This window comes from Amblyomma maculatum, chromosome 4 (assembly GCF_055883805.1).
Source record: "Amblyomma maculatum isolate TAMU_Amacu chromosome 4, ASM5588380v1, whole genome shotgun sequence".
NCBI classification, from domain to species: domain Eukaryota; kingdom Metazoa; phylum Arthropoda; class Arachnida; order Ixodida; family Ixodidae; genus Amblyomma; species Amblyomma maculatum.
In genome coordinates, this window is record NC_139347.1 from 118,516,086 (window position 1) to 118,533,266 (window position 17,181).

General features: G+C 45.7%; 1 protein-coding gene across 5 annotated transcripts in view; it reads left to right on the top strand.

The window, feature by feature from the left end:
- LOC146192227 (uncharacterized) overlaps nucleotides 1-17,181 on the top strand; it is a 78,290-nt gene that overhangs the window by 38,330 nt on the left and 22,779 nt on the right. For 2 of the 5 annotated variants that reach the window (XM_084602391.1, XM_084602393.1), the window contains exons 7-8: nucleotides 67-118; nucleotides 16,552-16,802. In XM_084602391.1, the coding sequence (XP_084458517.1) occupies nucleotides 67-118; nucleotides 16,552-16,802 (303 nt within the window). Of the gene's footprint in view, nucleotides 1-66; nucleotides 119-14,492; nucleotides 14,545-16,551; nucleotides 16,803-17,181 lie in introns of those variants that run through there. The other 3 variants (XM_084602392.1, XM_084602395.1, XM_084602394.1) reach the window with 3 other exon arrangements.

The window sequence follows — 17,181 nt, forward strand, 5'->3', positions numbered from 1 at the left end:
GCTGGGCTTCAAGAACCTGCATGTTTTCTTTTTGGTCATTAGTGGTCATGTCACGTTCTGTTTCAGAGCCTGCTACGGCTGAAGACGCCCATGCCGACGAGGCCAGCAGCAATTCTCCGTGAGTGCTTTTCTTGCCCCCGACTTACGATAACTGCTGGTTTCCGTGCTAAAAATCTGGCTAAAAAGCGCGAAAACAAAGCTGTGTCACAGTAAGAGCCGCGTAGGGAGGGCTGCTTGTTAGAGATGCACAAGCTGGCTCTGAGGCACGTCTTTATACTATCAATGTTTCCTCTCTGGTACATTTTATTTCTGTGGTTCCTTGAAAAACGTAACGGCAGGATTTCCCTGTATCTAAAACTATAGTAGTCAAACCATTGAGATAATTACAGAGATGTGAAGATTAAAGACCTCATGCCATGGTCATTTAATATATTCTAGTTTGACAAATTATATTGGCCCTAATAATTTTTTTTCTAAAGATTGAGCTCCCTAAATGCATTCTTTATTTTGAAATAAGTGATTGAAGTTTGGACTGCGAAGCTCCTCCCATCGACAGCGGTCTCCATGTTGAAACGCTTGGTGACCACAAACCGACACTGGCCACCTTGTCGTCTGCTGCTGTGCCGGTTCCGATCAGGTGCCGAAACACTATACTGTATTATTAGCGCTTGCTTACAGACCAGCATGACTTCCGATGACTGTGCTCAGCATGTTTCTAAAAGTAGAACACAGATGGTAGTGATGTGTGATCTACTTCTTGCCCATACGTCCACCTTCGGTTCCATAGAGTTAATACAACAGAGACTAGAGTGAAAGTGGTGGTGGCACCCATGTAAACTCGCTCCTTTGCTAATAGTGTTTGCAGCCATGATGGTACTTCACGCATGGTAGCCAACACTTTCCATGCGACTTTTGGACCAAATATAGTGAAAATATTGGTGTATTAACTTGCCAACTTTGGAAAAACGGGGACCATGGTGGCCGCGTGCATTACGAATCGCAACACCTGCAGTGTGGTGTGGTGTGCGGAACGGGGCTGCGGCACAATTCAATATTGCTAGTTGAATATTTCCTGGTTTGTTTGACAAGTTTAGACGATGTCTTAGTTAGAACGTTGGTCAATGTGGTAGCGAGCCCTGATGAGCGAGACTTGAAAAGATTTCTAGAAATACAGCCGGCAAAGAAAAGCAGGTGAGGTGAAATGCTCATTTGAAGTGGGAAAAAAAAGAAAGCACTCGCACGTGAAACGAAATGCCTGATCCCTTTCGGCATCTTGTTTTGCACATGACGGTGTCATATTGTGCTGAAGCTCGATGCTTGAGACAGCAGTAGATTGCGTGGCACGAATCAAGCTTCAGCGCACTGCGTGCTTACTTCACCTGCTAAGAACTGATGGGGAGTCGTGTGAAAATGGACTGTTGTGTTGGTGCTGTTCTTTAGCTTTCGAGCGAAGGTAAGCCCGCTCTCGCACGGCTCACTGTCTAGCTCAAGCGTGGGCTTCTCTGGTGGCTTTTTTGTCCGCTTGTATGCCGGGAACAGACTGCTAAACTGTCGAAGGCTCCGAAAATCGAGGTTCTCGCTCGCGATTGGCTGACATGTGCGCAAGAAATACTATAGACTATAGTGCGCACGGGAAACTACCTACTTGCGCAGTACATGCTATGGATAGTAAAACATAGTAAAACATAGATAGTAAAACAGGATACATACAGCAGACGAAACGATACAAAACTATCGCAAGTGCACCTTTGTCAGCCTTTACATGAGCCAGATTTTACAGCTGTAAAAATTGCGATGTTAAAACATTTCCCCTCAGGGGGCATCTGTTAAAGTAGATGTTTGCGTGTATACTGTGCGACACCACGGACCTTGAACACCCACGTTTAGTCGTGCGTGGCGTCGCCGTGTCTGGGGAAAAGGGGATCCTGGTGGTTGAGCTGATGCCGAGTGTTCAGACCTTTAAGGCCCCTCGGTGGAGGCAACACACCACTTTGGCCCACGCTTTCCATAGACGGCACCTTCGGACTGACCCATCCGGGGGAAATTTGCAGTCGCCTTTTCCTATCTTCCCCTCCATCTTTCACTTTTCCATCTCCTTTCTGTTCTGTCTTCTCCTATCCTCTATACTCCTTCCTATTTCCAGATGGCGAGGGTTAGCCTTGTCTGGCGAACCATCCAGAGTTCATAGCTACGGTGTACAGCGATAGTCTTTGGGGAAGGCGCACCGTCCAATGCGTGGTGCAGAGTTCGATATATCGAACAACCGGTAAAAATGAGTTCAGTATACAACACAGCTTTTCTATACTTTTACATGGGATTTTCAAGGGGATATTCCGTGAGTTTGATATAACCAAAATTCGAATCATCCAGGTTCGATATATCCAAGTTCGACTGTATATCTCTGGTTACAGTTACTTGTAGACACTCTGCCGACTCGCCCTCTTGCTCTTTCAAACCATAGATGATGATATTAGACCTGCTGCTTCTCTTTTTGAGATAATCTGCCTTTTCCACAGGTATGAAACATTCTGCTTGGTTATTTTTTCATTGCATTCAGACACCTGTTTCTCAAGCAGGCCAATGCCCTCCAGCTTTTTATCAATCGTGACAAGCTTTTGGTTGGTTGTTTTACTTTTTTTATTTCTTGAATATGATTTGCTAAAGCCTTCAATTGCTCTGCAGTCGACTCATCAGCTGGGCCAGGATTTGTTTCGATGTCACCGGCCAGTAGCAAAAAAGACCACAAGAAAATGTACAGAGTACAATAACTCAATCAATGACCGGGGCATGGCAGCAATAGCAAGCAGACATTGTTGCTACAGAAGGAATTTTTATTGCAGAAGGAATTTTCACTGGGTTCACAGCAACGTGTTATTATTGCATATGAAGTCTACACTGAGCTTCCTGCACATCTCATGCACTCAGTTTAGGTTTTGTGCAGTAAAATGCACCATATTTTTTCGTGCTGCGGGGCTTTACAAAAGGAGATTTTCTGCATTTCAAAAATGCTGTATTACATTTCTTGTCCTCAGCTTCGAAATTCCCTTCCATACTAAGTGCCTAATGATGTTAAACATTTAATTAGTGAGCTTTAGTTTATTGCTGATGTAATCTAAAAAAACTTCTACACAGTACATTATGCCTGTCATGGTTTAAAGTTCGTTGCGGAAAATACTCTTGTTTTTCAAACTTCCTATCTTTAGAAAATTGAGTCTTTCCTGAAACTCTCAATATTGACATGTATATTTATATATGTAATGAGAAACAGAAAAATGAGCTCACAGCTTTTTTCAATCAAGGAACATGAAGAAATGAAGACACATGTTCTATGACGAGTGGACACTGAATTTGTCAGGGCTGATAAATGTGCGGGATATGCAAATACTATCCAATGATTTAAAACCCGTGTGTCGATGTGTGTCGGAATGTTCTGCTGCATCTGACGCGACCTTGTAGTAACACCTTTGAGTCCTTTAGCAGGTAAAGTTTGCCTTGGCATTTAAATGCCGCGACGGAAGCTAAGTAGCCTAGTAGAGCGGGCTAGCATTGCGCCCTACACCTTAATGCTGGCAGCTTATCTGTTTCCTGTAAATGCGCACATGCGCAGAGGGCTTTGTGAAATTGATCAATTTTAATCACTTTTTGTAGTGGTTTCCCAAACGTCTGTGCTGTCTGCTGCAAACAAGCTGGGTAGCAGTAGTAGTTAACCTGATCATTGTTAACCTGGCCATTTTTCCTTGGAAGCCACCTAGAAATAAGGCAGCGGACTTATAGCATTCTGAGCCAGCTTTGCCATCTGTCTGCCACATTGTTCTCTGAACTCAACCAAGCGACGGCATCGCATCAAAAGCTAAGAAACTTTGAGCCCGCAGAGGAAACCCACGTGGCGTCTTTTTACGCGTCTCTGTGATTAGGCAGATGCGACAAACCACATACAGCCGCGTACTCTGCTTCATGTTAAGTCGATGCCTCCCATTGTTTATCTCATGTTGTGCAGCAAAGCACGTGCTTTTCAAGTCAGTTGATCTTGCCCCAAATCCTTCCACTGTTGATATTATGTGAGCTTTACACGTGGTTGCGGAATAGCTTATAAGGAACCGAAGCTAGAGTTTGCTCTGCAACGCCAGCGCTCCGCTTCTGACAGAGCGGACAGAAGTGGCAAAACCTACGTGCAGCCCGCCCCGCATGAGCGCATGCCAAGTGCGACCACATGGCAGTGGAGCAGGAGAAGGAGGAACAGTCGCATAGAGACTTGGCCAAAGTCGGTGCTCTTTGTCAGGGGGGCTTCTCATTCTTCAGTTTTTAGGTTCTTCGTCTGATAAAGAGGCTGGCTGGAAATGTGTTTTTTATTGGTGGTTTCAAAAGCAAGAAATAGCTATTGACTGATAGAATGTCATCACTGCGCGCCGCTTCAGGTGTTGAAAAACGATCAAGTCGCGAAAATTGTTCTCAAAGTGCGTTCTCAAAGTGGCAGGTTGTGAGACTTAAAAAAACAACCATGAACGCAGATTCGCTACTTGAAAGCAAGAGGCAAGCAACAGGTAGTTTGAGGGGCCCGAGGCGGCACCTCTTGTGTTGCTAGGTTGTAGGAGAGCAAAGAATCATTAACACGCGTGTACACAAAGACGAGTGCTCCGGGCATCGGCTGGGGAGCTTCCTTTCCTTTTGTGACTGCTCACTTGAAAGTGGCCCATTCAACTCTTTGAGGACAGACGTTTTAGGCAACCCCATACAAGGCCACCGAAACACCCACAACACCCCTGCATCAGCAGGGTGATGACCACACAGGATGTTACCGGCACCATAGTGCTTGTTTTCGATGCATTTAGGACATGTTTCTGGCAATGGCACAAAACATACTGCCTTACCCTTTGGTTTATGTTGACAGTAGCCAGAGAAAATTAGTTCGCTGCTGTGGCGCTGCTGTCCGAAATCAGTGACCTATCTACGTTTAACGATGAGTGGTTTTTAACGACCTTGTTCATTGACCAGAAGCTGAGGCATGCCATTTTCGCTGCAGTTTTGTCTCTCCACGAGACGAACAGCAAGGAATTGCCTGACTTTTGATGCAGGCGGGGACAGTTTTCCAGGGAAACCTTTGTCTTCATAGTTCTACAGCTACTCTGTGCAATCCCTAGTTATCTGCTCGAGCAAGTGTGCTGTGTTTGAGCTCCAAAAGCAGGATCAGGCATGAGAATACGATTTACACACCTGTTGTTAGAGGCTGACTTGGTATTGCGATGGCAGCTCTGGGGCCGCCAGGGACAAACAGTGGTGTGAGATATGAGCGGCACGAGATACATTAACAAAAAAGGCCGATAACCACCCCATTACCATTTACCACACAAGTTGTACTGAAAAGCGTGACATATTTGAATCATTGTAGTTTTTTTCCTTTTCTTGGAACGCGACAGCGGCCAGAACGCGGTAGGAAGAGGAGAGGAGCAACCGCGCATGCGCACGTAAACATGCGCTCGAATGCTGTGCAGAGGTTTTGTCAAGGTCTTCACGAAGGACGCTGGCACATAGAGCGGCACAGCGTCCCCTAACCAAGGTTATCTCCCTTATTAGGAAACACACTCGCACACACGCATTGAGGAGTCGAACTTGTACAAGGAAACCTTGTGACTAACAGGGCACTCTTTATCAACTACATAGCAAGTGCCGCAGGAGGTCTGTAGTGATCCATGGCTGTTTAGCTGGGCTGTGGACAGCGGGCAACGAACGCCATAAACCCGGCAAGGGGTATATTATGCAAATTCCATGTCTCGTGTTTCGTCAGCATGGAATGCAGCGTAGTAAGTCGAACAGCAAACCGTGCAATGTTCCGCCAATGAATGAATGTGAGAATGCATGCCTGGCCAGCCTATACCAAAGCCTAAACTCAGTCCTCATTTTTGTCCTTACGATTGCTGTATCGTGCCATAGTTTGGCGTAGCTGATGCACTAATAGACGGTGGGTACTTCAGCCAGGGTTGTTTTCACTGTCGGCGCTGTGAGGAAGATTTTTGGCGTGGGGAGGAAGTGTTATGGTGGTTGGAGAAGGGTCATAAAAATAAATGGTGGTGTATACGGAGAAGGGTTTTGTTACCTTCAGGGTCTCCGGCTTGCTTCAAGACACTTCTGACTTCAAAAGCACAAAAAGTGCGAGGGGTGGGCAAGAAAGAAGGCAGGGAAGCAGAGGACGAGAGAAGCTGTGGATGTTTCTTTCAAGGCATCTGCAGAAACATTTATAGTGGAGGAAATTAATGTGTAGTTTGGCAATATTGAGGGAGCTCGGGTATGGTTACCCTTCATGAGATCCCTGCCTGATGGTTCTCTACGTGCACCAGCTGCAGGTCCCAGAGTAGGACGTTCACTTTCCCATTGTAGGCTGCTTTTCTAGTCCCCAGTCATATACTTGTTTAGTGGGCATACTAAGATGCACTGTTTTTATTTTTCTCAAAGACTTCTAAATCTAGCACACGTGTCCTGTAGTTTAAAACATCGCTGACAAAGCTGGCCCTGACTTAGACGTGACCCGAGTGAAATGGGTCGTCCTCAGCTGACATAGGTGATATGGTGTCCTGGGGGCATCATGCTGTAGAGTGCTCGTGGTTTCTGCAGAATATTGGCTTCCGAGGAATGCAGGTCCCTGAGGAATACCGGTTCCCTGGAAGTACGGCCAGGGCAGGGATGTACGGGTTCTAGGGGTGATGGTGGTGGTGGTAAAACTTTACCAGTGGATACAGAGGAGCGACCCGAATGGCTGCCCCCGCTTAAACGATGGCCGGTATCCCTTGAACAACGGCGGCGCTTTTAGCCAGATGGAGGAACATAATCTGTGTCTTCTGGTTGGCGCTGAGCAGTAGAGCTTCCCAGTGATCAGAGTCTCATATGAATGGCTCGTGCGTGGGGACTGTGGGCAGTTTTGGATCATATGATTTAGACTGGCTTTGATGTCACAACTTTTGCATTTCTCTGAATACAGTCCTTTCGAATATAGGCTACATAATTAGGGATTTGGATAGATGTTAGTTTGAAGTTTACGCCATCCTTTGGCCTGGCATTTAGAGAGCATTGTGTCTGCCTGGGGGAATCTGAGTCTGCAAGTCTGTAGTGCTGCAGGATTTTTTTATAAGACAACCTGTCCTTGCCGGAGTATATAGCTGTGGGCGGGCTGCATGACCCAGCTCGGCGGGACAGTTCTTGAGCTAAATTATCAACCACCTCCTTACCAGCAAGGGAGGCATGAGCAGGTGTCCAGGTTAGACGAATGCATTGTGGAGGCTGAGAATTTTACAGAATGCGCGCTGGCTTGTGGGGAGATTCTTTCAACGTGTAATTACATATTGCCAGTTTTGCCGAGGGTCCCGCAATGGCTAGAGCAGGGGCTGTTTCTTCCCCAACATGTGTGTGTTGAGTACGTATAGTGCCCCCAGTTGTGAATGTACCATGCTCCTTGTTGGCCACAGCTACCATCTTTCCAGCCGAGGAATCTGCAGCATCGACATACACTAGAGACGTATTATTAAGAAAACATTTGCTCAAAGATTTGGTGGTCTGCATGGCATTCCACTTTAAAATCTGGGTGACATTTTCGAAGTACCGGTGGGATGACTGTTTGGGAAGGGCAGTTGCTGGTCTTCCTTGTCGGTCATAATTTATGCCTAGTGTGGACGGAATTGTCGGCCAGTTGGCGTGCCCGATAGCCATTCGTACTGTGAGATGGGGACCGCTTAATTACTCTTACTTGAAGTTTTATGAAGCCTGAGGCCTAAAAATCTCATCTGCTGTGTGAATGGGTTGCCCAACTGCTTGTTGGATGCATTTTTGATTACGGCTTCCACTTTCTCTTTTTCAGCTGACTTTCAGATGTAAGTAAGGCCATATGTAGGCTATGCGACTGATCACAAAAGCTTGCACTAAGCGGAGGGTATTCTCTTCCTTCAAGCTGGTGTGGCAGTTACTAAAGCTTTTGGATTGCACTACCATTGAAGCCATGCTCTTGTAAGATTAGGCACAGGATTTTAATTTTGGGTACTCGAGTAACAGGAACTCTGTGAATACTGAGTTCGATGGCCAGTGGTGGTTGTGCAAAAACTCCGGTTTTGCAGAATATGCTAAATCCAGATCTAGCCAGAGAGCACTGCAGCCTCATGGGGCCTACATAAGCGTGCCATGATATCAGTGGCATGCTGGAGTCTCTCCTCGATTTGGGCATCACTATGCCCTGCAGTCCATAAGGTAATGTCATCCGCATAGAGGCCGTGATGGAGCTGCGGGACCTGCGCTAATTGGTGTGGAAGTTTGAGCATTGTGATATTGAAGAGAATGGGTGAGAGGGCCTATCCCTGTGGGGTGCCCTTGTTACCAAGGGGGAGTCATCCGAGTGGAGGTCTCCTACTTGAAAGGAGCTCTTTCTGCCCGAGAGAAATTCCCGGATATAGCTGTAGGTGCGAGCTTCAACCCTGAGTTTGTGGAGGTTTTCTAAGATCACATCATTTCTGACATTATCGAAAGCGTTTTCCAGGTCAAGTCAATGAATGATGCTGGTGTCCCGCATTTTCCCCTCAATAATTCTATGTTTGAGCTGAAGCATTACATGCTGCGTAGGAAGTTTTAGCCGGAATCCATTCATGGTGTGGGGGTACACCTGCTCCTCCATAAACCTGTTGTGGTGGATCTGAACTACAGGCTCCATGAGCTCACCTCTACAAGAGGTGAGCGAAATTGGCCTAAGGTTCTCAAGGCTCAGGGGTTTGGCAGGTTTTGGATTGAGAATGATGTCTGCAATTTTCCATGTTTGTGGGATTGAGCCCTCTGACCAGCCTGTGCAGGAGTCATCTGCCAAAGCAGATGTTTGAGTGTACTGTGTGACACCACGCACCCCGAGCACCCACTTTTGGTCATGTGTGGCATCGCCGTATCTGGGGAAAAGGAGATCCTGGTGGTTGAGCCGATGCCGAGGTTTTGTACCATTAAGGCCCCTTAGCGGAGGCAACAAACCACTTTGGTCCTAGCTTCACATAGACTGCACCTCCAGGCTGACCCACCCGAAGGAAATCGGCAGTCTCCTTTTCCTTTCCTCCCCTTCATCTTTCGCTTTCCTATCTCCTCTCTGACAACTCTCCTATCCTCTACTCTCTTCTTGTTCTTTCCTTCTTCGAGGCGGCTAGGGTTAACCTTTGTGGAGAACCACCCTGAGTTTCGCCATATAGGGTTATAGTTGTGGTGTACAGCTGGTGCGGGCAGGAGTTGCTTGCAAGTTTCTGCCCTGTCCCCTTTTTGGACTTGATGGTGGGTGGCTGGATCCATGGCCGAAAAACGCATAAACCTTATGGTTTCCAATTTCTCCAAAACCGATCGCCTCGACAAAAGGAGGCAGACCGAAGTAACAGCAAAATAACAACTTCCCTAAATATCACGTGATCCATTCTAAAGTTGACCAGAAACCTGCCCGAATTCGTTCCTCGTTTCTAGTTTCCTAGAGTTTGACAACTGCCTTGGGCCCAGAGTACAAACTGACCAAGATAGCCAGCGGAGACTTGCTGCTCGAGCTTAACGATGCATCACAACATTTAAAGCTGACGAACATTCAGTCTATTGGGGACGTCCCTGTGACAATAACTGCCCATAGATCTTTGAACACTGTCCGCAGCGTGATCTCTGACAGAGATCTTCTCCACATCACTGAAAAAGAAATGTTGGATGGTCTTGCCTACTAGAATGTAGTGAATGCGCAAAGGATCATAATCCGAAAAGACGATAAAGAAATACCAACCATGCACCTCATACTGGCACAGTGCAAGCACACTTCCTGGAAATGTAGAAGTTGGCTACTTAAAAATAGAAGTCCGATCTTACACACCCAACCCCGGCCGCGGGTTACACAGCTGCGATGGCCGTACAACCTGTTCAATATGTGCTTCAAAACACCACATCATTGACAACGGTGACTCTCCAGATTCCCACTGTGCAAACTGCAAAGGGGACCACCCAGCATATTCAAGGTTTTGTCCACAATGAAAAAAAGAAAAAAATCATAACTATCAAAACAAATGAAAACATCTCCTTCACAGAAGCCAGGAAACATTTGGAAAAAACGAACATATTCCAGACCAAAAAAAACTACGCGGAGACTGTGTGTAGGGGTGGAGTGCCAGACCACAACATGGTACCTACCAAGGCGTTTTCGGACCGTGTGGTAGGCCCATGAAGTCCACCTAAGACAGAGGCAGCCAAGGCTGTCCTGCCAACTCCAGAAGGGGCTCGCCGACTGTGCAGTCGGGAGTCTACAAGGTTTCCCCCAGCAGCGGGAGGCCTAAATGTTGTTCGCCTGTGGCCACACCACGGACCTCCAGCGCCTCGAGTGAGGCGATGGTCATCACCCTCATCACGGCTGGGGTGCAGGGGCGACGGCACTCGCTATAAAGCAAGGGGAAACCTTGCTAAGGAATTATACTGACATCACTGACATAATTAAATCGATAGCACCCATGGCTTTTTGCCTGCAGGAGACAAACTTTGGCCCACAGAACACAAACATCCTCAGAAAATATAAAGCATTCCGGTGAGATCGAGAGCAGGTTAGCAGACTCTCAGGAGGTGTCGCTATCATATTGCAAAACGACGTCTCTGCAAGAGAGATACCATTAAAAACAAACTTAGAACATGTTGCAGTGAGCATAATAAGCCACAAAACCGTAACAGTTTGCTCCTTATACTTACCACCAAACCTCACAGCTCCCATACAGGATTTAGAACTTATTGAACAGTTACCCGAGCCATATGTGATAGCTGGGGATTTTAACGCGCACTTCCTCTCCTGGGGAAGTGAATGCACAGACAGCAGAAGGCAAATCATAGAAGACTTTATACTCACCAATAACATATGTCTCATGAATGCAGGAAAACCTACATACTGCTGCCTGAGCTCAGGAAAGATGAGCTGTCTGGATTTAACCTTTACATCACCATCTGTATTTAGTGATTTTAGTTGGAAAGTTATTGATGATCCTAAAGGAAATGATTATTTACCTACAATTTTAAAATTAGTGTCGTCTACACATAGCATTGCAACAAGACCTCGACGTTGGAAAATATATCTTGCTAACTGGCCGCTCTTTAAAATTAATGCCGCACTAGACAAAGGATATTCAGAGGACCTCAACATAGGTGAAATTAACGAGATGTTTACCGCTTGTCTAATCTCAGCAGCAACATTAGCTATCCCCCAAACATTAACACATGCACAAACAAAACACAAGGTATGGGGGACGCATGAATGTACACAAGCAAAAAAACAACAGATTAAAGCCTGAGGTACTCTTGACAGATACCCCTCAGCAGATAATTTACTGAACATTAAGAAAGCTAAGGCCCGCTACATTCGAAGAAATTCAGAGAAAAACTCCAACAGCACACTGCCCTCAAAGAAAATGTGACAGCAGATCCGGAAATTCGCTGGAGATAATACCCCATTCACACTTCCAATGTTAACAGCACCCTGTGCACAGACATCATTAGAAGAACAGGCTAATATATTAGGAGAGCATTTTGCAAAAATCTGAAGTTTATCTCACTACATGCACACCTTCCGAAAACACAAAGCAATAATAGAAAAACAGACTCCCCTCGGAAGCAGGCCTACAGGAGGACTACAACCAGCTCTTCACTATAGAGGAATTAAACAGTCTTAAGTATAGGGGAAAAAACGGCACCAGGCCCAGATTATCTACACTATGTGATGCTACTCATCTCTCTCAGGCTGCAGTAGAGGCACTCTTGGCATTTTTTTATAAAATATGGATAGCTGGGAAAATACTGCAAACATGGAAAACAGCCATAGTAGTACCATTTCTGAAACCCGGAAAATCAACAAGTCCTAGCAGTTGGAGACCAATAGCGTTTACAGGTTGCATCACAAAATCATTTGGAAGCATAGTAAACATCCGGTTCACATTTATTTTTGAATCTCGGCATCTGCTGGATGTACATCAATGCAGATTTAAAAAGACATCTTCAACAACTGATCATCTTGTCCGCCTAGAGAACAAAATCAGGGAAGCGTTAATCCACAAACAGCATCGTATCAGGGTTTTCTTCGACCTGGAGAGGGTTTATGATACCACTTGGAGGTTCGGCATCCTGTGCAACCTAACAGACTTTGGTATCCACGGGAGGATGCTGACTTTCTGGGCAACTTCCTGGCTGACCGCACATTTAGAGATTGCCTAGGCACTACTTTCTCCAACAGTTTTATCCAAGAGAACGGCATACACCAGGGGTGCATTCTGAGCTCAACTTTTTTCATAGTAAAGATGAATTCTTTAGCTGAAGTAATTCCCCAAGTCCATAATGTATTCCCTTTATGTAGATGACCTACAGATAGCATGCACTTCATCCAGCATACCTACATGTGAGAGACAAATACAAATGACACTAAATAAAAATTTCTACCCCTTATAAACAACCTGAAGAAGAATACTACTGCCCAAACCCTTACTGTCTTGAAAGTGCTGTCACGGAAACGTTGGGGTTCTGATCGGGCATGTTTGTTGCAAATATATTGCTCTGTGGTTCGTTGCAAGTTAGATTATGGATGCATGACGTATGGCTCAGCAAGATAATCTTACTTGACACGACTCGACCCTATTCATAATCTCGGTCTCCGACTATCATCGGGAGCATATAGAACATCCCCTGTAGCCAATCTATGTAGACTCAAATGAGCCTTCACTAGAGGATCGCAGAACTGCACTAACGTGCACATATGTCCTAAAAATTCGTTCTTTCCTGAGACACCTCGGCTGTCTTGTTGTAACTGAATGCCCATCTAAAACTTTATTCTACTATAAACCACATTTTATCAGACCACTGATATTACACTTTGAAGATAAATGCAAAGAGTTAAACCTACTTGATGACTTACCTAATGTTGCACAAAGAAATGACCCTCTGCCGCCATGGTACAACCTCCCTGCAATATATGTGACTTCTCACTGATAAATCTACAAAAAAGAAAAACACTACAGGAGCACACACTACAAGAATTTTTTGCACTCGAAGAAAAATATGATGCCTACACTGAATATTGTACAGATGGCTCAGAAACAGAAATACATGTAGGAAGTGCAGTCGTTCAAGGATTCAGTAAAAAATAGTAAGACTGTTGGAGTGTGCCTCAGTTTTCACTGCTGAGTATTACGCCATATGGGTCGCTGTAGAGGAGATAGCCAGGAAGAAAATAAACAGTGTCATCTACACCGATTTTTTAGGCCTGATTCTTTAAGCGATTAAAAATGCCCAAGAACCGTTATTAGGCAGGAACGTTCTAATACATAACATAGGTAAAATCACAGCTTGAAAACACAACATAAAGTTCTGCTGGCTCCCTAGCCATGTTGGAATTGAGGGAAATGAGAAAGCGAATGTATGTGTGCACAAGCCCGATTTGGTCAACTTAGACAAATGAGCATGCCACATAGGGACTGTTTAAGGCTAGCATACAATAAATTGAGAGGTAAATGGCAAGCTACATGGAATGAACAAGTAAACCACAAATTACACTCTCTAAAACTCTATCTGAATGGCAGTCCTGTCGACATCAGGAACGTTCTGAAGTAGTAGTTTTATGTTGCCTACTCGTCGGACACACCCACCTTACGCACAATTTCCTGCTAACAAAACAAGACAAACCACTCTGTGAAAGGTGCGGTGATGAACTAACAGTAAACCACTTTTTAATTTCATGTACACAACTTGAAGAACTGAGAAAAAAATATTTTAAAGTATTTTATAAAGAATGCATCCCATTACACCCCATGCTGCTTTTAGGTGAACAAGCACTTCTTAATCTTTTGCAGATCTTTAGGTTCCTCAAAGATGGTAGCATTTTACACAAACTATAAGTATCAAATGATTTTTAAGTAACATTTTTAACCTTGTGTTTGGCATATCATAGCCATAGTCACTTTTGGACCACAAAACTCAACATAACTAACCAACCTCTGACCACCATTTCTGCGTGTACTTGGATAGGGAGTGTAGAGTATCTTCATCTATGTTACAGAGGTTGGTTACCAAATCTGGGCTGGAGGTGGCTTTGCAATTTTGCCTGGCGATTTCCACCTTAACCTCAGCCATAGTAATGGGGGAGTCGAGATGTATGTTTTCTGGACCGGCATAATCTGGGAAGGCTTGGCTAGGAGCATAAGATCAAGAAGAGGGTCCTCTCATGTGCCTGCATATGTATTTATGAGCTTTTGTAGGTTCTGCCTCTGAGTGCTCCTGCTACCTGTGGGGTCAAGTAGATAACGGAGCAAATTGCAAGTCCTAGAGACTTCCATATTGCAATCCATGTGGCTGCATATGTCGTCCTAGTTTTGCTATGTAAGTTTAGCTGCACAGTCCTCAATCTCCTTGTTTAACCTAGGTATTCTTTTGCACAAACTGTGGTTCCAGTGCTGTTGTTTGAGTCATTTCTCAAGTCCTTTCTTTGCCTCTCACAGAAGAAGAATGTGGCTATTCACAATCTCCATGTGGTGAGCCTCCTCGGGCGTGCAAGTGGCCGTCTTGATGCCCTTGCACTGATCCTGTATCCAGACATCTACGTCTAGAATGTCGACGGCATCTGCTTCTCTTGTTGCTCGTTTAGTGCTGAATGTGTTCCAGTTTATGGCTCTACAGCGTTTAGAGCGGTGGAGGTCAATATCATATAAACGCGTGTAAGGGCCGCACTTATTTTTCCAGATTTGAGGGCCAATTTTAGTGTGCGGCCCATACACACCACACCGGAAAAGAAATTTTATTTTTAAAGTAAAAACAGACCAATTAGTTAATTTGCGGCGTTTATTTAGCATTCAATCGTCAATTGCGGAGTCTTCCGACTCCAAGCTGGCGCTGTGCTTTGGTACACGTTCACCCCAGAATTCGTTGTCTTGAGTCCCGTCTAAACTTTCTGAAATCCCGGTCACCTTGAAACTCCGGGATACAATGTTCGTAGATACGGAGTTCTACGCGGACAAAATCCAGCCTTGCACAGTTGCGAACGGTGCCCTCTTGAGCCGCCGGTCGGCGTCTAGGCAGGACTGCCGATTGCCATTCATTCGGAGTATTGCCTTCGGAATTCAACCTTAAAAAGCTGATTGACACTGACTTCCAGGTTTGCAGCATGCCGATGAGGCTGCCCGGTATGACGGCCATGTCAATGCGGATACTGCGCAGGTGAACTCTATCCGGCAAGTGACCACGGAAGTCTCAAACGTCGCAAAACGAAGACTGAGTGGCCGAGGCTGGCGATACCGATGCAAATATGGATTGCGAAAGCTCGCAGCAGAGGGAAAATATGATGATGATGACATGCAACTGCGGGCGCCATCCGTGGGCGGCATCTGGAAGTGCCTGTGCGCGTGCATTTTGAAGGCTATTCTCGCGTGTGTCATGAAGTTTGAGTGCGGCCCATACACGGATTTCTTTATTTTTAATATTTGCTTCGGGAAATAAGGGGTGCGGCCCATACACTGGTGTGGCTCTTACACGCGTTTATATGGTATTTCCAATATGTAGGGGGTGTACGGTTTCTAGGTTTGTGCGGCTTCTTGGGCCAGGATTTGGGTTTCCGGGGGTATGCAGGTTGCCAGGCAGTACAAAGTGAACCGGTTCGTCTTAGTCAATAATCAGTGTTTTAATCACGATTTTAGCGCTGTAGATGTTTTTTGATAGATGCACTTTGACATACGTGTACAAGAAAAAAATTTGTGATTCCCAGCGTCTTTTTCGGGTCTCAGTAACCGCTAAAACGTTAAAAAAAATCCTTCAACCTCTGCAAGTGACGACATCACCGATTGGAACCTCCGTCAATATCCGACACTTGTCACTGGGTCCAGCTAGAGTGCCTGGTGTTGCTCCAAGCGACCATTGGAATATGCACAACCTATCTTGGTCGATCAGTGGAATTCGAAATCATCATCCCAGAGCAAGAAAACCTGCTTTGAAGCGACCAGTGGAAATTTCCATGAGACAGCTAATGGGAGGCAATAGCTTTCCTGTCTGTGAGACTTCTGAATTACCACCTGTGGGCCACTCTGACTTGTGGGTGGCTAGAGGGCATGAGAGCGTCTATGGTATTCCATGAATAGCGCATTGGAAAAACACCGGCATAATAGACTTGGTGGTATGTTGCGGAGGTCGCGATCACAAGACTTCGAGAGGACCAGCCTCAGTCGCGCTTATCCACCGGCAGTGGCCGCCTCCACAATCTCGCTCCATAGGCAGACAGCGATCTTCAGTGTGCATGGCTCAGGGCTTAAGTTTTAGCGCCGCTCTTGGAATCGAGGGATCGAAAGTTATACCTCATGTTCGACCAGCAGCGTGCAGTTTTTCACTGGCCGGTTTTCTGTCGGCCAGCTTGAGCGTAACTGAATTTAGTGTTTAAAAAAGTATTCCGCATGAACATTAGGCTGTCTTCATGTGAGGGAGGCCTCTTGCTGTGTCTTCTCTGTCAGTCAAATAGGAACTACTTATTTTATCAGTCTTTTGTGTTCATGGTCGCCATGTGTTTGCTGGTAGCAGGGGCGTCCATTTACCTGGAGCTTGCAATGGGTGTCCTGGATATGCCGATCTCAGCGGTTCTTTTGCGTCCGTCGTCGACGCCATGGTTCCAAAAGCGTCACCTGCCGTCACGCCCAATGACCTTGGTGACAATGGCAATGCTCAGTGCATCACCTTCGTGTCCTGCGCCATCTATCTGGGATCTACCAGAGTGTCCGAGTACTCGGCCATCACACTTAGTGACAACGGCTTCGAGTTCAGCGTGAACGGTGCGTAGGCAAGAGAAAACACCATTCAAATGACTTGTTTCGACCATGCTTAGGAGAGGCAAAGGTCAAACAGATTGTGCATCCTACCTTTGAGTTGCTGTACTATAAGCAGAGGCTTTTGCTGTTGGTGTAATTCTAGATCTGCTGCCTTTTCTGAGCTTGAGCGTTTTCGGCTGTTTCTTTAAGCAATTTGCTGCATATGGTGAGACGCTGTCCCTTCGAATCTTATGTACTTATATTATGTGCATTTGTGTCAGTGCTTTCACAAGCTTCGTTGTTACCATTCAGTAACAAATGCACAGAGAAGCTTCGTCAGCAGCCATCATCTTAATGCTGTAAACTGGGAAAGCCCTTTAATCTTGTGAGGCCTTGCCTCGCT